We start from the raw sequence: 25,683 nt of genomic DNA, 5'->3' as shown, positions 1-25,683 counted from the left end.
TGTCCCAAAAATAAATAACCGTTGAAAAAAAAAAATAAAAAAAAAAATTTTAAAAACAGAAAAAATCTTCCCTGGCTCCCAGTGTCTACCAACTTAGAGATCACTCCGTCTACCTGGTACTGAAAGTCCCCCATCAAACAGCTTTTCCTGCCCTTCCTTCCCCTTCTTGCTACTCTCTCCCTGAATAACAGAACTCACACTGCCAGGCTGGATACCTCACTGTTTGCCCAGCATTTGATAGTCAAACATAACAGGAGCAAACTTAATTTTCCTTGCAATTAAAATAGGGCCTGGATGGGGCGCCTGGGTGGCGCAGTCGGTTGAGCGTCCGACTTCAGCCAGGTCACGATCTCGCGGTCCGTGAGTTCGAGCCCCGCGTCAGGCTCTGGGCTGATGGCTCAGAGCCTGGAGCCTGTTTCCGATTCTGTGTCTCCCTCTCTCTCTGCCCCTCCCCCGTTCATGCTCTGTCTCTCTCTGTCCCAAAAATAAATAAACGTTGAAAAAAAAAATTTAAAAAAAAAATAGGGCCTGGTGTTTTCCTATGTTTCACAAAACAAAAACAAAAACAAAAACAAGTTCCATTTTCTTTGCCCTGCTAGTCATATACACATATTCTTATTTCTAAACATATCTCTAAGTTTAAAGCTCTGGAAGCCAAATGAGATATCAGTATTGTAAATGGGGCCCCACCAATGTCTTATTTTATACATTAAAATTTCCTATACTTCTTAGCTCCCAGAAGCATCATGAAAAAAAAAAAACTCTCTTATAAATGCAAACAGCTCTATGTAAATAAAAACAAAAGGAAACTTCTAACAAAGGCAAATTATATTTTACAATCCATAAATGCACAAAATGAAAGTGTAATAGAGAAAAAAAATGATATGATTTCCATTTTAGCTCACAAGGCTGAAAAGTCTTCCGAGAATCAGCCCAAGGGGGAAGGGGTATCGACAGAGGTGAGGAAGGCACACTGACTCCTACCAAAATCTGTGGCAATACATTATCTTTCCTTTACATTTCCCCCCTAACGCTCTGTCCACAATCAAAGGGACATTAAAGTAGTCAGAAATGAGGATATGTTAGAAAAAGAAGAAATCGAACTATCTAGGATTTGATAGGTTTTATCAGATCAAAGTGCTTTATTGGTCCACTCATGTTTTAAGTAATCCAGTTCAGTTGCATGAGTGCTTTAAATGCAATACTATTTTAAATAAAGAATGCCCTTGAGAAGATTTGAAAATATTGCTTGGGCTGCCACAGCTCTAACAAATAGGCAGTTGCCATATTTAGTCAATTATTATCACTTAAATGCATTATTTAGCAAACCTTCAGATCGTAAATCTGAGCAAGTCTATAGGGTCTGCCTGAATTACACATTCCTACCACCTCTTCCACATCCTTCAGCTCCACACAAAAATGAAATGAAGCCAAATATATCACAGCAAAGGGGACAGTGTACCAGATCCACTCAACAATCTAGATATATGCGGAGAAATAATGTTCCTTTCATTCTTTCTCTAAAGATTAAAAGCATCTTAATACCGTTCCCTCCACAGCTCTCCTCAAAGGTGAAATTTATAGCATGTCACATTTTATCTTAAAAATGTGTATGCTTCATAATAATTTCATATTTGAGTGCTTTATCAGCAATTTTTACATGCGAGGCATTCAGATTCTGAAAGTGGGTATGAAGGAAACTTTGCATTATAACTACAATCATTTTTAAATTTCATTTGGTGGTGTGTTTTTGTTTTTAATTTGGGTTTTGCAATCATACCTGCTCGGCGTATTATTGAAACAGACTGACGATGAATGTCTAACATATTTGGTTGCCATGCTACATTTTTATGTTCTCAGAACCAGAATCACTCCCAGAAAGGAAATACAACAGATTTTTAAAATTTATGAGTTCTGAGGGGCTGTGTGCTCCAAATTATTGCTAAGTATAACCTAAAACACTAAAAATATATTTTTGGTCCCACAGAGGAATCTGCAGAGCAAAAACAGCAATGTCCTGATGCCCACCTTACAGCAAATCAGTGGGACTGTGCAAATTGTTAGATTATCAAGATCAATGCTTTCTGGCACAAGATTCCTTCTGATTTGGTTAATTCAGGCAAGGCAGTTTTTCACAATGCAGAGCTGTTAGCAGAGCCTCCTTATATTATAGTCTTACAGGAGTTATTAACTCTACCCTGCTGCACAAATTCACTGCACACAGGGCTTCTTTGTGTCCAAGGTCATTATAAGCAGGTTCCCCTGTAACAGGTCCTCTTGGTAGGCTTATACCTAACATTTTCCAATCCCCTCCTGGCATTTCTGCATGACTACCAGGATCCACAAACAACAGCATGCCCTGGCTTTTGTTTTCCTGTTTGACAAGTGACTGAACTTCAACAAGGAAGCCATTGAAAGAAAACAAAATCCTCCTCTCTCTACTACTCATTGGAGCTTTCTTAACATAGGATAGGGTACCCCTCGGGACTAGTTAGAATGTAGATAAGACAGCTTAAGGCTGGGGGTGTGCTTTAAATGTCTAAAAGGCAACAGGTATTTTTTCAAGCAAGAGGCACAGAGTACAACAAAGAGCCGAACTTACATTCCCATATCCCAATGTGACTAATGTAATTTCAGGAGTAATATTACGAAACACATTCTCTGCAGTCACAATGAAACACTAACTGGATGTTAGTAGAACTGAAGTGTATATAACATACAAATCTGTGTACTCTTGTATATTTCTGCAAAATGAAGAAAGAAACATATGTGGAGAGCCAGAAACATAACAATACTTATCATATACCAACCCCATTAGCGGCCGCCATCTGCACTATTGTTTCTATCGCCGATTTATTAAAATACCTCCCATCTCCACCAACTACCAGTGAGGATCCCTGGCGATCTTTAAGGTCTATGGAAAAAAATAGACTCTGGATGAAATTCTCCAGATAACATGGCTTCGCCTCAAAACAATAGGTTTTCTTCCGTAATCCACTAGTTCCTGGTTTCTGGTCATAGTAGGGAGCAGTAGCAAAAGTCAACAGAGGGAGAGGACCTTCTTCCATTTTTCTGTATTTTCCAGAAATCCATTCATCAAAATCACTCATCTTTCATTTTCACCACTTGGCTCAAAGAGGGTGTCCAGAAAGCAGTCAGGGGTCCTCAACATAGTCTGTCTGAACCTGAAGCTGCAACAGTGTCATCTGAGTAAGTAAATAGAGGTCGTGCCTGGATGAGGAAGCTGGGTTAATTCCTTGCTGTCGTCACCCCTTGAGAAAAGTTAAGGGCCACACACCCACCCACACCCACACACAAAGCACAACTTCCAAGCTGTTTTGGTGAGGATACTTCTGCCCACATAACCACGTCAAATACCCTTCAATTATTTTTGCTTCATTTCCCCATTAGGTAGCTCCAAAGGATACTGCTTGTGGCAGACGTCAGTCACAAACACCAGATGGCTGCCAGACTCCACTTTCAGAGCCCAGGCAGCGATGGAGCAAGTCCAGTCCCAAGAAGCAGGCTCGTTGTTGAACAGGACACCCTGGTGTGGCTCCTTACAGCCCTTGAAGCAGAGTCTCTCTGGGCACTCACCACTGAGAAGGCCATCTGCTGCTACAGTTGTTCGATGCCATGTAGCAAGTTAAAGGTCAATCTTAAAATGGAAGTGAGGGATCTCGGTTACCTCTGGTTTCCTTACATCACATCATTTTGATACCCAAGCAATTTTTTACATCTTGCATGCAATTCCAATTGGAAGAAAAACAGATTTATTCATTGTCCACCAAGGATTTAACAAAACAGTATTCAGCTCTTCTATCAAGAAGAAAAGATACCTACAAATATGCCCTGAATGGTCAACAGCTTGGTCATTCCCTTGACCTTATGGAAATGTGGGGATGGAGATGCACCAAATCCTTGAAAATGTGGGCAAAACAGGGAGGGGGAAAAACGTATACTTTTCTGAGCGCACGAGGTTTGATCAGGTTATTACCTGGAAAAATAATATGAACATAAGATTACATTTTGTGTTCTCATTTTCTCAGTTTTACACAGACGTGGCTTTTAAGAACACATTTTCAGTGAAGCAGGTTAAGTCCTTTCTTTGCATTTGAAGAACCTAAGATGTTTGAAAACATTCTACCTGAATAAAGTTATTATCCAACCCCCATCTGATCCTTAAGATTTTATTAATAATCTACTTAAATTCATACACGTTCTTTACCTGGTTCAGCAGAAGCTGACAATTAAGGAGCTCCGCTGTCAAGGTTTTGGTGAACTTGCTAAGGATGTTTGAAAAGTCAACCAGCACCAGTTACGCCACATGTTTGGAGAGTCTGACATGCATTACAGTCCAGGTTTTCAAGTGAAACATGAATAACCCCTTGATAAACAAAATCCGAGGGGTGCCTGGGTGGCTCAGTTAGTTGGGCATGTGACTTCGGCTCAGGTCATGATCTCACAGTTCATGAGTTCGAGCCCCGCGTCGGGCTCTGTGCTGACAGCTCAGAGCCTGGAGCCTGCTTCGGATTCTGTGTCTCCCTCTCTCTCTGTCTCTCCCCCACTCATACTCTGTCTCTCTGCCTCTCAAAAAAAATAAATAAAAATAAACATTAAAAAAAAAAAATCTGAGGGGCGCCTGGGTGGCGCAGTCGGTTGGGCGTCCGACTTCAGCCAGGTCACGATCTCGCGGTCCGTGAGTTCGAGCCCCGCGTCGGGCTCTGGGCTGATGGCTCGGAGCCTGGAGCCTGTTTCCGATTCTGTGTCTCCCTCTCTCTCTGCCCCTCCCCCATTCATGCTCTGTCTCTCTCTGTCCCAAAAATAAATAAACGTTGAAAAAAAATTTAAAAAAAAAAATCTGAGTATTTTTCTGCTAATTTGTCAAGCCAGGTCCAAAAGCCAACAAGACTGGGAGCAGCAGACTGTCCTAAGGCAAGAACGTCCCTGTGGTTCAGGGGCTGCTCTGTGCAGGGCCAGCAGAATGAACAGGCCCAGGAGCTGGAGCCCACTGGCAAGGAAGCCTGGTCTCCTTCATGTGACAAATGGGGCTGGCCCACGTGCAGGGAAGACCTCGAGACATAACATTAAAAAATTCACAAGACCATGTCTATTTAGTTGAAGACCAGTCAGCCAACAGACACTTGTTACAGTTTATTTTGGGGTCTTAGTTTTTAAAAATAAAATTCTCTAGAAATTAATTTATGAGGCAAGCTTGCTGTATGAACAGTAGTTTACATACCTAGTGTATTTCAACTTAAAATAAATGCATGCTTGATTCATTTTTTTTTTAAAGTTTGGTGCTAAGTTTTCTGGTTTTAGGTATGTTTGCAAACTATACCAGCATATGTGTCTTGACATATTTAATAACAAATCAAGATTTATGAAATAGCAACCCAATAATCTTTTCATTGGGAATAATAGAGCAACCAACCACACAATTGGTAGTTTTCTTAACAAGAAATCCCAGGGTAGACTTAGGGGCATTTGGTCACAAGGGTGCTCCGACATCCCCAGCTGAAGCTTCTCTGCCCATATATTCCAGCATGTTCTCTGCTGGTGGTCTGCCACTCTCTCAGTGCAGCTCTTTCTGAAGCTGGAACCAAGAAAGTATCACTCTTCTGGGTTTTTTTTTCCCCACGCATTGATTTTATTTACCGTTTCTGGTTAATGCAAATCAATTTCATAAAATGAGAAGTTATGAAGAATCAAGGCATAATTATGCAAATTCAAAATAGATGTTCAATGCAAAAATTACAAGCATAAAAGTGGGTTTGTTCACAGCATGAGATCCAACAGATCTTGCTTCAAAGGATAGGAATCACTTGTTTTTTTTTTTCTTGAAGACTATGGCCACGTCACATGCTAGAACACCTCAGCTTACCAGTGAGGTGTTTTCTCATAGGAACCACAACGTGTTTCTAAAAATGTTTTTTTACACTGTAAAGTGTCCTAAAAGCCGCACTTTTCCAGAATCAAACCCGCTCTTGCACCTAGCACCGGTTGCTAACCATCTAAAAACTGATACAGAAAGTATTCCAAATGTAACTATTCTGATTCTTAAAAGTAAAAAACTTTTACAAGGTAGTTTAGAAAGAAATATTGCAAACCAGTAATGCTGGAGTTCTTCCAGTCTGAACCTTCCACATACTAGATACGCCACCTTAGGGTTGATGTCATTTCGGGATTTTTAAATCTACCTCCCCTGTAGATCATCTTCATATTTAAAAAAAATATATTTAACACCAGAGGAAACAGAAGTGACTGAGCACCAGGGGATCATATATGCTGAACCTGTGGAATCCGGTCACTAGGTGAACCCACTATATCCCTCTTGCATGGAAATATCTATGTGGGCACATGGACCTTTTTACCTTCCTGTGTATGAGCCAGCCTTCCAGCGAGGCATGGACCGGGGAAGATTCCCTCTCTCACGGCTCTTGCACATGTCAACGAATACCCAGCAATTTAAGTGTATGCTGAAGCTAAGCCCCCAGAGGAAAGAGTTCTATATCCCAGAACAGAGAATAATGTTGTCAGCAACTACATATGCCTGGCACAGTGTTTGTCAATATGCAAAATTAAAGCGAAAAGACATAGCCCTTGCCCTAGAAAAGCTTCTATTCTAAAAATGGGCCGGAGCCGTAATTTTATGGACATTGTAGAACTCAACCCCATATAAAAATATTACCAGAGGCAGCAATGCTAGATGGACTGTGAAGTGTGGTAAAAAAAGAAGGGGCATTAAGAACATGAAGCTTCCTACGACGCTCAGACTAAGTGGGGCAGCTATTAAGAAACTCATTTGTTTTAGCTCTCCAGCAAAGGTTGAACTTCATCTTCGGAAACGTTACTGTCGAGCATAGCGAACCCAATTCGGCCTAATGAATTCGCCTGCATCGCCAGTACTCCCTTCACAATGACACAAATTACATTTAAACCATATGGGGGATTTAAGGATTACTCCCTTCAGACAAGGAACTTTCGTACTGGTCTTGGGTCCAATCAATTTCACGACGGCAGAGTTATGAACCCCTTCGCTCCCAGGCACGCAAAGACTCCAGCCCCTATTGTCATCTGCAGGCACCTTCCTAGCAGAACACAACAGAGAGTGTAGACTGACTTGCCAATCGTTTCTTCGATCTCTCTTTCTTTCCATCAGTTAAGTACTTATTGGGTAGCTAACTACTATGTCCCAGGCTTCCTGCGAGGGCTGGACCCAGCCCCTGAACAGGTTCACCTCTTCACACCAAGAGCTCTTCTTTAGCTGATGCCACAGTAGTGGACGTGGGGAATGGGCTGTCCACAGTGGTGGAGGCTGTCTCTAGGTGTAAGCACGAGAAAGAATGCTACTAATTGGGCTAAAAGCAGCAGGGATCATCACACCCCCAGCCTGAAGCCCTGCACTTGTGACAGCTGCAGGTGCCTGCCTGAGTGGTTGAGGTGTGTGACCCAAGTGATGGGAAACACTCATTCATTTCTCCCACCAACAGTAAGAAAGCATGTAGTAAATGCCGGCCCCAGGCAAGGCAGTGCAGGACGATGCAAAGACCACAGGTTTAGGAGCCAGATACAACCAGGGCTCAAATCTTTGACTTTAAACTGCATGAGAAATTCAATCTTGAGCAAGTTCCTTAACTGAACTGAGCCTGTAAAATGGGGACAGCTTTCAAGGTTGTCCTGAGAACTGAATCAGGTTACATATGTGAAAACACTTTGTGCTGTGTCTGGCATCTAGTAGATTATCAGTGACTGTTAACCCCTCACCCTTCCCATCCTCAACCTCCCCGTCTCTAAAATGGGATAATAATACCTGCCTCGCAAGGTTTTTGTGATAACGACCCCACCAAATGTCTATGAAAGTCTTTGTGAACTAGAAAACGATGTAAAGATAATGAACTTTTTTTTTCATATTTGGGAGGTGGAGGAGGAGAGAAAAAAAGTGCATGGGCCTTTGTTCTTAACAAGTTCATGTCAGGGAGAAGCCATCACAGTGTGGGAGCCATGGCCCTGCCCCAGAGGTGCACGCACAGCCCTATGGCTCTTGAGAGGTTGCAGGAATGGGGTGAGACTGCAGAAATAGTTGGGGCAAGATTACAAAGTCTCATGAACCACACTAAAGTTTATTTTGTAGCTGCCGGAAGCTATGGAAATTTTTAAGCGAAAGGAATCTAAACTGATATGTTTCTGGAAAGTTGGCTGGCTGCCAGTGGCACATCAAATAGCTTAGAGGAGAGACTGGAAGGTTAGCCAAGGTCGCAAAAAAGGATTCCTTCCTCAGCTGTGGTGGCTCTGAGGATCCTGCTGTTCCTCAGCTGGCTTCCTGTACAAGACTTCCACTTGAATACTTCCAAGCTTTGCCTGTTAAATAAGGAATTTTAATTTATTTTATTTTTTAAAGTTTATTTATTTTGAGAGAGAGAAAGCACAGGCGGGGGACGGGCAGAGAGAGAGGGAGCGAGAGAATCCCAAGCAGGTTCTGAGCTGTCAGACAGACACGGCACGGCGCTCAGTCTCACGGTTCATGAGACCATGACTTGAGGTGAAATCAAGAGTCAGGCACCTAACCGACTGAGCCACCCAGGTGCCCCGTGACAAAGAATGTTAAAAGTAAATAAATGCATTTGATTTACAAATTTGAAATGTTCATAGGAGTTTGAGCAAATGAGTTTATAACTAAGATCACATGCACACACACACACAAAAACCCACCAGCTCACACTGACAACCGAGTCAGCGGAGGAGAAAGAAACAAAGCAGATGTGCTGAGATAAACAGAGAGGGTAGGCAGAGAGTGGCTGCAGGGCTTCCTCCTGCCTCAGGCTCCTGTGAGACCCAACTGTCCACTCCACCCCCGGCTTTCAGGAGGCCCCTCTCTAACCTTATGGAGCCATCCTCTTGGCAACTCACTGCAGTCGGCCTCGCTTCCTGACACGTGCTACTACTTGCCGCTCTTCACTCTGTTGAGTGGGCCTCAGTGGTGCCTGGCTCCCACCTGGCAGCTCTGAGGCAGGCTCCACCGGCTGGCCCATCCAGGCAAGAAGAGGAAGACAGCAAAGTCCTTCTCTTTCTCCCTTTCATTTTTTTAAAAAAAAATTCATGTTTATTTATTTTTGAAAGAGAGAATTGCTTCTCGGCCTTTTGGCTAAGATCAAGTGTATTTTTGAAAGAGAGAGACACAGTGCAAGCAGGGAAGGGGAAGAGAGAGAGGGAGCCACAGAATCTGAAGCAGGCTCCAGGCTCTGAGCTGTTAGCGCAGAGCCCGAGGTGGGGCTCAAACCCACGAACCAAGAGATCATGACCTGAGCCAAAGTCGGACGCTCAACCGACTGAGCCACCCAGGTGCCCCCCTCTCTTTCTCCCTTTGAGCAACCTCAGTCAACAGTAAGGAGACAGAATATCATTTACTATTAGGGTGAACGTTGGGCAAAATACCTAAGTTCTTGGTGCCCCACCTTCTCATATTTAAAATAGGGACTGTAAATAGTACTTACTTAGACTTAATGTGATCGTTTTGCAATATATACAAATATCGAATCATTACCTTGTACATCTACAAGCAATATGATATTACAGGTCAACTATACATCAGTGTGTGTGTGTGTGTGTGTGTGTGTGTGTGTGTGTGTGTGCCAAAACCTGGGAATTATACATCAATTTAAACAATGTATCCTTGGGGCACTTGGGTGGCTCAGTCAGTTAAGCATCCAACTTCAGTTTGGGTCATGATCTTGCAGTCTATGAGTTCAAGCCCTGCATCGGGCTCTGTGCTGACAGCTCAGAGCTTGGAGCCTGCTTCAGATTCTGTGTCCCCCTCTCTCTCTGCCCCTCTCTCTCTCACGCTCTGTTTCTCTCTCAAAAATAAATAAACATTAAAACAAATTTAAACAATTCATCCTTTAAAGAGAGTTTAAAAAATAAAGAAAAACTAGTATATACTGCAAGGTTTTTGCATAAAGATACAATGACTTAATAAATGTAAAGAACTTAGCATGGCTGTGGTGAGCCCTACATAAGGGTTAGCTTTTTTTACTGCCCCAAACCCATCTGAAACTATGTAGCAGTGTTCCATACCTATCAATGGGTATAGTGTTTTAACAGAGTTAGGAAATGTCCTTTAAAGAAATGGAGAAGTTACATTAAACTATAAAGAAGGTACAAGGTCTGAAGAATTCCAAGGGACATGTGGCTCAAAGCTGTACAGAATCTCAGGTTCAAAAAAGACTCCTGAAGCATATTTTGACATCAAAAACTAACAAAACCACTGCATCAGAGCGTACACATCTTTTAGCATCTGTCTGTCATCCGTTTATTCACCCACGTATCCAATATCTACTATAAAACTGACTTGCTCCATTCATTTTATCAAACATTGTGCACCACGGGAGGACAGACTCCAGTCATTAAGAAACTTTTGGTCTAAAGAGAGAGATAGATAAATCAACAGATTGTTTTTTTAAAAAAAGGGAGTAAGGGGCGCCTGGGTGGCTCAGTCAATTGAGCGTCCGACTTCGGCTCAGGTCATGATCTCACAGTCTGTGAGTTCGAGCCCCATATCGAGCTCTGTGCTCATGGCTCAGAGCCTGGAGCCTGCTTCCGATTCTGTGTCTCCCTCTCTCTCTGCCCCTTCCCTGCTCATGCTCTGTCTCTCTCTGTCTCAAAAATAAATAAAACATTAAGAAAAAAAATAAAAAAAATAAAAAGGGAGTAAGATGGGGCACCTGCGTGGCTTGGTCGGTTGAGCATCCAACTTCAGCTCAGGTCATGATCTCACCATTCATGAGCTTGAGCCCCACATTGGCCTCACTGTTATCCGTGTGGCCATTTCAGATCCTCTGTCCCCTTCTCTCTCTGCCCCTCCCCCGCTCATGCCCTCTCTGTCTCTCTCTCTCTGTCTCTCTCTCTCTCTCAAAATAAATATTTTTAAAAATTAAAAATTAAAAAATTAAAATTAACAAATGGACTAATAAGTGCTAATCTGGGAGCTCAAGAGGGATTTATGAGCTCCTGAAGGAGAAAGAGAATATAAGAAAGGCATTCCCTACCTCCACAAATGCCATCCTTAATTCGTATGATTAAACCTAAAAACAACCTTTGAAGTTGCACAGGGCTTCCTACATATTACTTACTATATACTGCACTGTAAAGAGGGCTCCTGTTTTATTATAAATTACCAGTATTCAACCATTTTGACCTATAAAAGAGGCCATTTATATGGCTCATATAAAATTTTTATATGTATCTTTTATTTCCTTTTTGGAACACCCTCAAGAAAATTTTCATTTAACTCCCTTAAGAGTATTCATTTGGAGCTAAAAGAGTATCTTTCCATATTCTGGATATTACCAGAAACTATTTATGAAAACCCCTTGGTTTAAAAAAAAATTAAAAATTAATCAATTTAAAAAGTCAATCTAAATAACTGCTTTATTTTCAAATTCATTCATGGTTGTGTGTTTCCCTCTTGTGGTGGAAAATGGAAAAACATGCAAGATTTCTCATGACCTCACAAGGGGGCGCACTAGCTGGCCCAGCAGCATCGCACAAGTCTAGGGGACCCCATTCTCCTCAAATATAATGGGAATCATGCGCCCTGGAGTTTTGTGGCAGACAGTGGTTGGCCCTCTACGAAATAACTAAAACGTGGTGGAATTTCTGGACTTTAAGAAGGGTATGGTGAGGTTGTTCTCGGTCTCATTAAGGTTTTTTCCAATTACATGGCCTGGCGAAACGAGGATGTCCAGCTGTAAAGGAAGTAAATGGAGATGACCACAAAAAGTGGATGAATTTTTCTGTGGAATCTTTGTGAGCCTAAGTTTCTGTAAAATGGGGATAGTAAAACTTCCTTTAAAGGTTCTCAAAGTATGTGAGAAAAGGCATGTAAAGCGTTTACCACAATTGCCTGGCAATACAGTAGCCACTCAATAAATGCTATCTAAACTACCAAAAATAGAAAGACCTATTGATAAGGGCTGATCACATCCTTCTAATACAGCCTCTGATCTCTAGAGCAAGGGAGACCAGGCAGGAAAAAATTAATGCTATAGGGGGGGTCTGGGTAGTGAATATGTATAAGGGGCCAGGGAAAAGGTGATGGAAGGGGAATTTATAGCCCCTGCTCTAGGGCTTTGGAGTCAGACAGGCCTGGGTGTGAATCCTGCCTTTGCCACATTCTGGCTATGTATGGTCTTTCTGGGCTCAGTTTTCTTATTTGTAAAATAGAGACAATGACACCTGCTTTAAAGGTTGTTGTATATAGGAAATAATCACAGTAGGTCGGTGTGTTGGGCAGTGTTCCAAGTGCTTTACAAGCATTAACTCATGAGATGTTCACAACAACACTGTAAGATCAAGGCTGTCATTCTCAGCCCGTATCTTACGGACATGGACACAGATGACACAGATTTATCATCTGCCCAAGGCCAAACAACTGGGAAATTGTGGAGATGGGTCTTAAACCCAGACAATCTGGCTCTAGAGCCCACACTCAACCATCATGCTGTGCTGCCTCTCACTGTAATATGTGGCCATGTAAATGGTAAGTACTCAATAAATAATAGCTTTGTAAACAGCGATCTAAAGAACTATGGGTATTTTCTCCCCTCTGAACATTTATAGGAATTCCTGGGATGAACAGCATCTCAAGGGGGCAGCAAGGTACTCTCTCCTGCCCTTATGGTTTAAGTGCAAACAGGCTTCAGAGAAATAAAAAGTTGGACTACAACATAAAAAAGTTTGGGAACCCTCAGACTACAGCTGTAGATAACTCTATTAAAAATGTCTACCAGGGCGCCTGGGTGGCTCAGTCAGTTAAGTGTCCAACTTGGCTCAGATCATGATCTCATCGTTCATGGGTTCTAGCCCCGCATCGGGCTCTCTGCTGTCAGCACAGAGCCTGCTTTGAATCCTCTGTCTCCTGCTCTCTCTCTGCCCCTCCCCTGCTCTCTCTCTCTCTCTCTCTCTCAAAAATAAATAAAAGTTTTTTTTAAATGTCTACCTTGAGGAATATGGCATAGTGGAAATCTGGGTTTGAATCCCAACTCTTGATAATTTTTAGTATGTTAGTGATCTTGGGCATATCACTTATCCTCTATTTCCTCACCTGTGAAACAGGGATATAAATACCAGGCTCTCAAGAGTTGTTGAAAAGGGGGCACCTGGGTGGCTCAGTCAGTTGAGCATAGGACTTTGGCTCAGGTCATGATCTAGCAGTTCATGGGTTTGAACCCTGTGATGGCTCTGTGATGCCAGCTCAGAGCCTGGACTCTGTTTCGGATTTTGTGTCTCCCTCTTTCTCTGCCCCTCCCCGACTCGCACTCTGCCTATCACTCTCTCAAAAATAAATAATAATGAAACATTAAAAAAATTTTTAAAAAGAGTTATTGAAAAGATTGGGGTGACTGGATGGCTCAGTCAGTTAGACATCTGATTCTTGGTTTCATCTCAGGTCATGATCTCCCTGTTCGTGAGTTCGAGTCCCAAGTCTGGCTCTGTGCTAACAGTGCGGAGCTTGCTTGGAATTCTCTGTCTTTACTCTCTCTCTCTCTCTGCCCCTCCCCTGCTCGTGAGCGCGCTCTCTCTCTCTCTCTCTCTCTCTCTCAAAATAAATAAACTAAAAAAAAATTGTTGAAAAGATTAAATGAGAACGTACAAAGAGCTTATAGCACAGTGCAGAGCACTACATGTAGGTTCTCATGCAGGCTCAATAACAACCTTGCGATGCAGGGAATCTCACTGTTTCCCTTTTACAGATGAGGAAACTGAGGCTTGGAGAAGTGAAATGACTTACTCCACATCTTGCAACTAATAAATTGGGAAGGCAGATTTCAATGCCAGCTTTAATGCCAAAGCTGACGCTTTAGCTGTTTGTTTCCTTTGGGTAACCAAACACATTTGAACTTGTAGAAAATGAAAAGGAAATAGATCCCAGGTGACTGTCAAAGGGATACTGCCCAACTGCAAAGTATATGAGCTTTAGTGGACTGCACAACCTACTTGCACTTGGTAGGCAGAGCACAGGTTGTAGGTTGTAGGTTGTAGGTTGAAAACTCCACCAAAAAAAAAAGCTACGTTGAAATCCTAACCCCAGATGCCTGTGAATGTGACCTTATTTGAAAAAAAAAAAAACGGTCTTTGAAGATGTGATCACATTAAAATGAGGTCATACTGGATTACAGTAGGCCCTAAATCCAGTGACTGGTATCTCTGTAAGAGGGAGATTTGGGGACAGAGACACAGGGGGAAGAAAGCTACGTGAAGACAGAGGCAGAGACGAGCTGGGTTGTACCAGTGACTGCGGCCACCACCAGAAGGTGGAAGAGGCAGGAGAGGATTCTTGGAAGGAGCATGGCCTTGTGATGCCTTGATTTCGGACTTGTAAGCCTTCAGAACTGTGAGAAAACAAATTTCTGCTGTTTGAAGTCACACCATTTGTGGTATTTTGTTACAGCAGCCCGAGGAAACTAATATAAATTTTTTAAAATACAAATAAATATAACTAAAAACAAACAAAAAAAGGCAAGCCCAGGTCCAGGGACAGCTGATCCCTCTGCATCAGAGCGGCTGGTCTGAGCCAGAGGCCCTTGGAGAGACCTCTCCCCACACTGCCCCAAAGTGTTTGATTCTTACCACTAAATAACACGGTATGTACCATGGCTTGGAATATACAAATAAGCCTGCTCCCCTGCTCAGTGATGAGGAAAAGGACAGCACATTTTGTAACTTTGGTACCTGGAATAAAGTGGAGCAGACAGCAGCTTAAATATTGGCTGGCTGAACTGTCAAAGGAAGAGCATCCTGCGACCTCTCTGACTAGAGTTTCTGAGGGCAGAGGTGAGCTTTTCCGGGCAGTCAGTCACCCAGTACATGGTCTCCTGTCCTAAGACCAACCTCAACTATAAAATTACTCCCAGCATCAGACAACTTCCCAAACCACAAGGCATCCACAACAGAGCACACTCTGCCTACGTACTGGCATCTTAGGTAATTTCTACAGCACACAGACTTGTGCAATAACAATTAGGAACAGAGCTAGAAACTGCAATAGTGAAGGAAGTAGAGCTAGTTAGCCTGGGTGGTTGAGGCCCAATGTTTGGGCTTCTTCCAAGAGGAGCCCCGTATAATTACAGGCAGAAAGACAGAGAGGTGCTCATTCCTGGAAGCAAACTTCAGTGTAGGCTAGGAAAGTGGTAAGAGAGAGACAGAGACTAAAGCTAACAAGAGAAAAAGAGGGTCATGGCCCACCCCACCCCTTCACTAATATCAGGGTGAAATCTATAGGAAACAGTGTAGCTACAGTGCAGGTCTAATTTCTTTGGTAAATTTTTGTTGTCTGTAAATGTGTGATTTAACTGAGTGAACTGTGCATCATACATTCTATGATATGGATTTAGATCAACCAACCCAAGTTAAAAGACTTGCCCTGATGAAAACATTGGGTCACATACAGACTGCTGTATGCCTTATATTCTGGTGGTTAAAGACAGTCAGCAAACAGAGCTCTGACGTGTTACTGGACAAATACTGTGGCCCAGTCCTCCTCATAAACACCTTTTTAGGGGCGCCTGGGTGGCTTAGTCGGTTAAGCGTCCAACTTCAGCTCAGGTCATGATCTCACAGTCCGTGAGTTCAAGCCCCACGTTGGGCTCCGTGCTGTCAGTTCAGAGCCTGGAGCCTGCTTCGGATTCTGTGTCGCCCTCTCTCTCTGCCCCTCCCCCACTCATACTCTGTCTCTATCTAAAAATGAATAAACGTTTAAAAAAATTAAAATAAATAAATAAACAAATAGCTTTTTAGGTTTGCTAACCTAAGTCTCCATGATTCTCCCTTCCTACCAGACTCACAAGATAATTCTTAGACTGTATCTTAGGTTGGCCAGCATGTAAAAGAAAGCATCAGGGGTTAAGGATCCATGTGGTCCTTAATTCACCACTGGCCACCTTGCCACCCTCCTCCCTTTCTGCAGTACAGGAGTCACAAAGACTTCTATTTTAAAGTCTAAGCCTGTGGGCTTACTTCTCACAATGGCCTCCTTGTTTTGCCCATACTCCTTCCATGCAGAATGCCTTCACTTTTTCCTGGCTTCCTTTTCATCATCCTTCAAGACTTGGCTCGAATACATCTCCCCTTGGAGGCTTCCTCTGACCACTTCTCCGCGCCCCTCTCCCAAGGACTCCCAATGACACCCTGAGGAGGCACTTGTCACACTGTATGGTAATGCCCATTGGATGATGAGCTCTGCGGGGTGCCAGAGACTGTCTCAATGCACCTGTGCATGTCCCAAATGCACAGCAGGATACTGAGCAACGACAAAATGTTCAGCAAATGTCTGAGGGACAGAACGCAACCCCTCAAATATTCAAAAGAGGCTGCTTGAGCAAGCAGACCCAACCACTTACTAGAACTGCGACGCTAAAACCCTCATGGGTAGCAGATCTGGTGCAAACACCGAACACTGAGCCTAGCACTTAAGCTACTCAGGGACAGTTTTACTTATTTGGGGTTACTTGGGTTATTTGGGCTATTTGTGTTATTTGGGCTGGCTTCTGTGTTCTTTTGATATGAGATAACTAAGTATGAAGCTGATAACATATTTCTAAAAGCCTAAAGTTATGTAGAACAGATCCCCCACCCCATGCCCTGGGCATGAAACATTCTCTGTAAGAAAAGACATTTCAGTTCTGAAATTTATTGGCCAACGGGTGTGGAGCATCTTGATAGGTCATCGACAAAGCTAAGAAGTAAAATTGAAAGGTGGGAGCTGGCTGGGGACCATTAACAAAGAAAAGTTTAAAGTATCTGTATTTCTGATCAGAATCCCCACTAGCAATGTGCTTATCATGAGTATGATGTGAGGCTTTATGCTACGTGACTTCCTACGTATATCTTATTATTTCCTAAACACACCTCTATGACATTATTTTAATTTTATACATGAGCAAAAAAAAAAAAAAAAAGTTCAAGCAGTTTGCCCAAGATTAAACTGCTAATAAATAACATCCAAGAATCAAATTCAATCTATCTGACATGAAAAGCTATACTGCCACAAAATTCTAATGTACAAGGGGTCATTTTGATATCCCACTAAGATCCTCAGAATGGCATGAGATCTTTACTCTCTGGTTATCCTTTAGCACATCTAGGTTTTGGACTTTGAGAGATGCTAGATAACATTGCATATTGAGATTTGTTTTGGCAGGAGGCTTATATTAGTCCAGGGGGGTGACTTTCCTGAAATAACAGTGGATTTCAAAACAACCATAATAACACACATTTGGCTCACATCTTAACCATTCCCAAAACCTTTGTGTGCCTGTTACTTAATTTAATTCTTCTAAAACTCTCCGATAGGACAGATATTAGAATGAATCCCATTTCACAAATGAGAAAACTGAGCTTTACAGTAGTTAGGCAGACTGCATGATATTGTACAGTAAGTTGTACAACTGAGATCTGAACCCAAATTTTCAATTCCAACCCACTACTATGCACTAAAGTTGTTTGGTAAGATTCTGGGAGCCACCACATGGCCTGTCTCCCATCTGGCATTAGGTCAGAAGTCTACAAAGCACCTTGGATTATGGAGCTCTGGAATCTTCTCAACAACTATTACCAGTAGTATACTTTTCATTCTATTTTTATTTTTTTAATTTTTTTTTTAATGTTTATTTATTTTTGAGACAGAGAGAGACAGAGCATGAACGGGGAAGGGACAGAGAGAGAGGGAGACACAGAATCGGAAGCAGGCTCCAGGCTCTGAGCCATCAGCCCAGAGCCCGACGTGGGGCTCGAACTCACAGACCGCGAGATCGTGACCTGAGCTGAAGTCGGACGCTTAAGCGACTGAGCCACCCAGGCGCCCCAGTAGTATACTTTTTAAACTAGGACAACAAATTAGCCACATCCACTAAACCAATGACTGCTCTCTGCCTCTGCCCTTACTTTACTCTCAGATAAGGCCTCCCTCATGTTTCCATACTTGCCCCAAAAATCATCTCATTGGGGAGAAGACAGCCTGGTTCTCCCCGTCCCCCTCCAAGTGGGGCTGGTTGCTCTCCTCTGTGCTCTCATGATTCCCCGAACTTCTCTCCTCCAGCTGACGCAGGTTGAATGGTAACTACTTCCACCCTCTCCCTGCAAAGATATGTCCACCCAGAACCTGTGAATGCAAACTTGTTTGATAAAAGGGTCTTTGCATATTAATTAAAGATCTCGATATGTGGGGCGCCTGGGTGGCGCAGTCGGTTAAGCGTCCGACTTCAGCCAGGTCACGATCTCGCGGTCTGTGAGTTCGAGCCCCGCGTCGGGCTCTGGGCTGATGGCTCGGAGCCTGGAGCCTCTTTCCGATTCTGTGTCTCCCTCTCTCTCTGCCCCTCGCCCGTTCATGCTCTGTCTCTCTCTGTCCCAAAAATAAATAAACGTTGAAAAAAAAAATTAAAAAAAAAAAAAGATCTCGATATGAAATCATCAAGATTTGAAATCATCAGAGATTATCTGAGTTGGCCCTAAATCCAGTAACAAGTACCCTTAAAAGAGACAGAAGAGAAGACAGACACAGAGAAGGCCACGTGAAGGCTCATGCAGCCATGAGCATAGAACACGTGGAACCACCAAGAGCTGCAAGAGGCAAGGAAGTATTCTCCCCTGGGGCCTTCAGAGAAAGCAAAGACCAGCCAACACCTTGAGTTCACACTTTTGGTCTCCAGAATTAGGAAAAAAATAAATTTCTGTTGCTTTCAGCCCCCCAGTTTATAGTCAACTGTCAGCAGCCATAGGAAACCAACATACTAGCATTTGCACCATAGTTTTGTTAACTACCTATGGATGTTGCTCTACTTGCATGAGTATCCTGAGAATAAAGACTCTGTCTTATTCACCTTTGTACCCCCAACCATCTCACACAGTGCCTACACCTAGAGAGGGCTCAACAATGTTTGTTGAACAAATCCATACAGTCCGGCATATATAGGCAGCACACAGCAATGCCAGCATACATTTCTTGCAGCATCTCATCAGCAGCATGACATTAGCCTGGGCCAGATAACTATTCCACAGGTCCACCCTACGATCACCATCTTCAACTACCCACTGCTGGCTCAGGACTCCAAAAAGGTAAAGGCCCCAAATCAATGAGCCTGTGGAGCCTGTGAGGGAGAGTCACAGCCACTGTGAACCTCTGCCTCACAGATCAAACTCAAGGGATAGTGTATGGATAGAGAGCGAATAAGACATCTATGTGGTGGGTATGGTGGCAGACACAGAAGACCTCCCCTCTGTGCCCAAATGGGCTCAGCGTTTGGGATAATCATAACAATCATTAGAATCACCCAAGTCTTCTGTTTAGCAAAGACAATGTCAGGCACTATGTAAGCGCTTCACAAATTATAATTCATCCTCACATAAATGTTTCCAGGCAGATATTATTATTACTCTTTTTATACCAAATCTACACATGGGGGAACTGGTTATGGCGAGCTGTGTGATCATGTTTTTCTCACAGATTTGACTATGGACAACCACGTGGCCCAGCTCAGAGAGGAGGTTTGGCTTTTGTAACAGGTGCCAACCTCACTCCCATTTCCATTTGGGTCTCCTACACTCATTTCCCTTTTACTTCATTTTTAAACATACTTCATTTCATTCTGCTCACAGAATGCATTTCTCAACATCCCCATGAGGCAGTGTAACATAACAGTTTCATTACTAAAGCAAAAGATCCTTCCCCATCCCCACCCAGTCAAGCCATCTCAGCTCCATTTTCTGGCCTCTTTGCAATCATGAGATGACCTCTTGGAGTCAGGCGGGCACAATCTTAACATCTAGGTCTCTAGTTTCTGTGGCTTAGAGCTGACAGGACTCTCATCCTAGGTCAGGGCCATTCGGTCTACTTGTGTTTTAACAAACCTTCTCATTGTGCACAATTTCTAAATGCCTGACCAAAGCATGTTTAGATGCCTACCAGAATGGAAGAGAACCATATCCCTAGGCCACCGCAGGCATCTGCCGAAGGAAAGCATAATGCCAGAATCTTCCTCAGCATGAACTATCTTCTAAGACCCTCTCCACAGGGCAGCATGCTTGAACAGCACAAAATATGGGAACTCATTTTTAACAGTTATGCCAGAGTATTTTCATTTAAATTAATGTTATCTCCTTCAAAACAATCATCTTGGGAAGCAACATATTTATTCAAACAGTGCTCACATTGCACTAACATTTCTGGAACTCTCTCAGCAACTGTCTTAACAGTCTGTGGCACTTCCTTTGAAAGTCTTCAGTCATAACAAATTTAATCCTCTGAGAGTAGATTTGAACTTTGAAAAGAGACAAAAATTGGTTGGAGCCATGTCTAATGAATAAAGTGGGTGATCAAATCTTGTTACATCGCTTTAGGTGAAAAATGAGGCATGACTATAAAATAATGTGACTGGTTTTCCTAGGTGACCCATAAACCGACTGGCTGAAAAATAATTCCCATAGAGGAGTTTCAAAATGCTTTGAGCACTAGACGCATCACTGGAATAAGTGTACGGTTCCCAGAGTGGTGATTTGGTAGGGTACAATACTAATTTGGATATATAAGTTCAAATATGTTTGCAAAAAAAGAAATCTGATTGCTTACGCTCATGAAAATGAAGAAGCTATTCTCCTGGAGAAATTTCTCCTCCTTTTTACTGACAGCCTGGTCTGCTTTGGACAGGGAGTCTGCTGAGAAAAATCCATGGAGGATTATCTTTTTTTTTGTATCAGTCCTCCCCCATTCAATCAAAGGCTCTTTGAGAAAGGGGACTTCTTCAACTCTGTGTCTCCAGTGCTCAGGACAGCACACACAGAAGCATGAGACACTAATTCCACCATTCTTGACACAAATCCTTTGACTTTGCTTCTTGTGTTCCTGGAGCTTCACTTGCTAAATGAAACTTCTTCTGCCTAGCAACCCAAACTAGACTGTGTAAAATCCACCCACCCAAACTTCTAGTGGTTGGTCAGGGCCAAAAACATAGGAAAATAAGAGGGACTGATTACTAACACAAGGGGCTTCATTTAGGGTCATGGAAATAGTCTAAAATTAGATTATGGTGATAGTTGCATAACTCTGTAAACACATTAAAAGACATTGGGGCACCTGGGTGGCTCAGTCAGTTAAGCGTCCAACTTCAGCTCAGGTCATGATCTGGCAGTCAGTGAGTTCAAGCCCCACATCGGGCTCTGTGCTAACAGTTCAGAGCCTGGAGCCTACTTCGGATTCTGTGTCTCTGTCTCTCTCTACTTCCCCTCCGCCCCCCCCCCCCCGACTCGCACTCTGTCTCTCAAAAATGAATAAATGCTAAAAATAAATAAATAAATAAAAATTTTAAAAAGACATTGAATTGTACACTTTGGGTACCTAGGTAGCTCAGTCAGTTGAGCATCCAAATCTTGATTTCGGCTCAGGTCATGATCTCACGGTTGTGATATGGAGCCTTGCATTGGGCTCTGCCCTGGCAGTGTGCTTGGGATTCTCTCTCCCTCTCTCTCTCTCTCTGCCCCTTCCTTGCTCACGTTCTCTCTCTCTCTCTGCCCCTCCCTTGCTCATGCTTTCTCTCTCTCAAAAAAAAAGATATTGAATTGTACACTTTAAATGGGTGAATTGTGTGATATGTGAATAATATTTCAATAAGGTAGTTTATTTAAAAAGTCCTTCACAATAGGAATGTTTGTGCCTTGATTCCTTTCTAATATGGCGGTTGGAATAAATGATAGCTTCTCTTCCAAAAATCTAGTTCTCTATATAAAATTAAGTTTCTGTCTTCTTCTATATCTCTATCACTTGAAAATGACTGCATGGTTTTCACCAGATTTGGAAAGCATGTTTAGGACAGTGAGGACTATTGAATGTCCCCCAATATCAATTATCCCTTTCATTTTGCTTGTCACCCCCAATGGTTAGCCTCACACACAGTACCCAGAATAACATGGGTATTTCCCAGCCCCCCTTGCTGTAGTTTTGGTGCAGAAGACATGAATAAAATTGAAGATATGCAGTCTCTTTGAAAAGTGTGCCTTCCTGGGGCACCTGGGTGGCTCAGTCGGTTAATCATCTGACTTCAGCTCAGGTCATGACCTCACAGTTCGTGGGTTCAAGCCCTGCACTGGGCTCTGTGCTGACAGTTCAGAGCCTGGAGCCTGCTTTGGATTCTGTGTCTCCCTCTCTCTCTGACCCTCCCCCGCTCATGCTCTGTCTCTCTCTCAAAAATAAATAAACATTAAAAATTAAAAAGAAAAAGAAGAAAAAGAAAAAGTGTGCCTTCCTCCCACTTCCTCCCCTTCCTCTTGCCCAGAATGACCATATGGTGGTAGGAAGCCATCTTGGATCATGCAGATAAGGGCAATTCACTAGGGGAGGCTGAGGAATAAAAGAAAAGAAATAGAGGACCCTTTACAAAACAGAGCCACCCACAACAGCCCAGGACTGTCCACACTCAGTCTATTACAGAAAGGATTCTATTACTATGATCTTTTATTTTGTTTAAGTAACTTGTTTTCACAGACAAATCTATATGTTAACTAGTGATAAAATCTGATATTCTGTACCAAAACAGAATCTAAAATATGCAGCATCAGCATACCTTTTATGCCATGGCAAAACTATTATCACTGCTACCTTGGAAGGCAGACCACTGGTCAACCAAACCCAGGCAAACAGGTGAGAGAATTCAGAACAGGAGCATTTGTTGGCTGCTTCTTGCCACAACAGAGAGGAGCTCAGGCAAAGACTAGCTAGTCCACAGGCAAAAATGGAGGTTATAGCTCTGCTAAGGATGTTTTCTTTAACTATGGTCTGCAAACTGTGTTGTCCAAGTCCAGTATTTGTAGCCTTACAGAGTTGAAATGACCACTACCTATGTTCCCCAGCTAATGCAGCTTATACATGAAGCAGTAGGTGTAGAGGAAAGGTCTGTGGACTCAACTCTTTCCCAGGATTCCCTGCTGGACAATGAAAACTGGCCCACCAGCAAAGATTGAATTAAAGATACCGCCTTCTTATTTAGTCTAGCTTTTTCTGTCTCAAGGCGGCTATCATGATGGAGACATCAGAGGAGGAACAGAGCACAGAGGCCAGAAAATAAAAGCCAAAGTTTTCAGGCTTAAAACTCTATCTACGTGAGAATTTTCACTGTGGTTATCAGTACATGGAACTGATCAGAAGAGGCCAGAAGAAGCCTAATAAACTTTTGAAGTAATTATATAGTGAAACAAACCACACTAACTTGGTCTGCAAAAGCAACTCCTGCCTTCCTACACCCCCCAACTTTTATCAGCAGAAAGCAGGATGCAAAAGCTGTGCAGATCCCAAACTCTCAGAACCTATAGCCTAGTGTCTAGGGATAAATGAGCATGGAGGACAAAGAATAAGAGAGTCCCTCCTGTGGGCGCCTGGGTGACTCAGTGGTTAGGCGTCCAACCCTTGACTTCGGCTCAGGCCATGATCTCACAGTTCATGAGTTCAAGCCCCTCATTGGGCTTCACGCTGACAGTTCAGAGCCTGCTTGGGATTCTCCCTCTCTCTCTCTCTATCCCTCCCCGCTCGTTCATTTTCTCTCTCTCTCTCTCAAAATAAATAAACAAACCGAAAGAAAGAAAGAAAGAAAGAAAGAAAGAAAGAAAGAAAGAAAGAAAGGAAGAAAGAAAGAAAAAACAAAAGGAAGGAAGGAAGGAAGGAAGGAAGGAAGGAAGGAAGGAAGGAAGGAAAGAAGGAAAGAAGGAAGGAAGGAAGGAAGGAAGGAAGGAAGGAAGGAAGAAAATCCCTCCCGGAGTGCAGAATCAGGGCTCCCTATGGACCTACTCTATTGTCAGACCAAGGAGTCTGCACTCCCAGCCAGCAGCAAAGTGTGAATACTATGGCTGGCGATTGCTCTACTTCTATAACTACATCACTCTATATATTTATTGGAAGGAATTAGAGGTGACGCCCCCAAGGAAGAGTGATGTGCTTCATGGGCGGGAAGAACAGTGGGCATGGCTGTCTGCATGCCCAAAGAAGTGGCCCATGGCAGAGATTTCTACTTGCAACTTCCTTTCTTAAGATAACAGAACCACCCCTTTTTAGCTGGCCACATGGCTCCCAGTATAAAGTCTGCATCTTTTTGCCCTTCTTGCAGGTAAGTGTGGCCTGTCTGGAAAATCTAATCAATGGATTGTGAGCAGGAGTGAGGTGTGCAATTTCCAGATTGTTTAAAGGGAAGGAAAAACAAAACAAAACAAAACACTTTGCTCCACCTTTTTCCAGTGCCCACTGGCTGAAATGTGGATAAGGGTGTGGGGGCCACCTGTAACCAGGTGGGCAAAGGCAACACCTTCAAGATGGCAGAGCCATATGATTGAAGGAAGTTGGGTCCCATGGCTCTACCATACTAGTCCTGGTGTGCTTAGACCTAGACTATTCCATGAGAGAGAAACTTCCATTTTGTTTCATCCACTGCTGTTTGAGTTTCTGTTACAAGTTGAACCTATGTAATTGTACACATTATTTGAGTTAAAATACAGGCCACTGGTGTACATCAAATTCACTTTGGAAGGCACCGTTAAATGTCATCTTCCAGAGCCTCCAAAACTGAGCGATGATGGGACACCAGGCCTTGATAGGGAACTCTAACAGAGACTTCAAATATGAGCCAAGCAGAAAGCCACAGGGCACAATGCTGTGTAGTGCGTGTGCTGAATTATGATGGCTCTCCTTCTCAAATGTGCAACTCTGAGTAGCAGTGGGAGTGTGCAGTGTAACACAGAGTGAGAGGGGAAAAGAGTCTGACTTAGATCAGTGAAGCCAAGAAAGAGAGGCTCCTGAACAAATTGCTTAAAATATTTTTCATAACAAAGGCTGTGTAAGGGCTAAGCACCTGGCTCTATAAAACAGTCTTGTCCATTCCTCTACTTAGCTAGCTCTTTCGGCTATGCACCCCCCTCTTCTGTTCGCACACTATCCACTCTTCAAGACACAATTCAAGTTCCACCATTTCTTTCCCCAGTCCAGAATGTTCTCTCCCTTACCTGCACTCAGCACTTTTTCTAATTCTGTTCTTTGCACATATATGTATTTCTTGTGTCTTATTTCCCCCACTCCTGCATGGAAAAGGACAGTATCTCATTTATCTTGGTATTTATTTTTTTTATTTTTATTTTTTTTTTTAATTTTTTTTTCAACATTTATTTATTTTTGGGACAGAGAGAGACAGAGCATGAACGGGGGAGGGGCAGAGAGAGAGAGGGAGACACAGAATCGGAAACAGGCTCCAGGCTCTGAGCCATCAGCCCAGAGCCCGATGCGGGGCTCGAACTCGCGGACCGCGAGATCGTGACCTGGCTGAAGTCGGACGCTTAACCGACTGCGCCACCCAGGCGCCCCTATCTTGGTATTTAATACCAATTCAAATAAACAAAGTGTGAACAGGGGGAGAACAATCATTCATAAGCCATCATAATTAAAGGACTTTTTTTTTTTTAATGGGAGTCATAGCATATTAAACATTGACCCAAAGATGGTTCTCTGCCAAGTCTTCCTTGCCCTAGGACATCAGATTTTAAGGAAAGGTAGCAAGGTGCCTCTACCTAACACCAGTTACCTCAGAGTCCCAAAACATCCCCCTTCCTCCCCAGTATTCTTTCATTTCCTTCTCAGAACTATATCTAGAAACATGTCCCTTT

At 43.0% G+C, this 25,683-nt stretch overlaps 1 protein-coding gene across 2 annotated transcripts in view; it reads right to left on the bottom strand.

Moving 5' to 3' along the window:
• PGM1 (phosphoglucomutase 1) overlaps positions 1-25,683 on the bottom strand; it is a 66,634-nt gene that overhangs the window by 34,943 nt on the left and 6,008 nt on the right. Inside the window, exon 1 of one of the 2 annotated variants that reach the window (XM_040470485.1) lies at positions 2,811-3,205. The exons of the other annotated variant lie outside the window; for it this stretch is intronic. Coding sequence (XP_040326419.1) covers positions 2,811-3,110 — 300 coding nt within the window. The 5' untranslated portion in view covers positions 3,111-3,205. Of the gene's footprint in view, positions 1-2,810; positions 3,206-25,683 lie in introns of those variants that run through there. 2 annotated transcript variants of the gene reach the window in all.

This window comes from Herpailurus yagouaroundi, unplaced genomic scaffold (genome assembly GCF_014898765.1).
Source record: "Herpailurus yagouaroundi ecotype Mexico unplaced genomic scaffold, PumYag 77, whole genome shotgun sequence".
Classification (NCBI taxonomy): domain Eukaryota; kingdom Metazoa; phylum Chordata; class Mammalia; order Carnivora; family Felidae; genus Herpailurus; species Herpailurus yagouaroundi.
The sequence above is the reverse complement of the archived record's forward strand: the minus strand, read 5'-3'. Positions and strand labels throughout refer to the sequence as shown.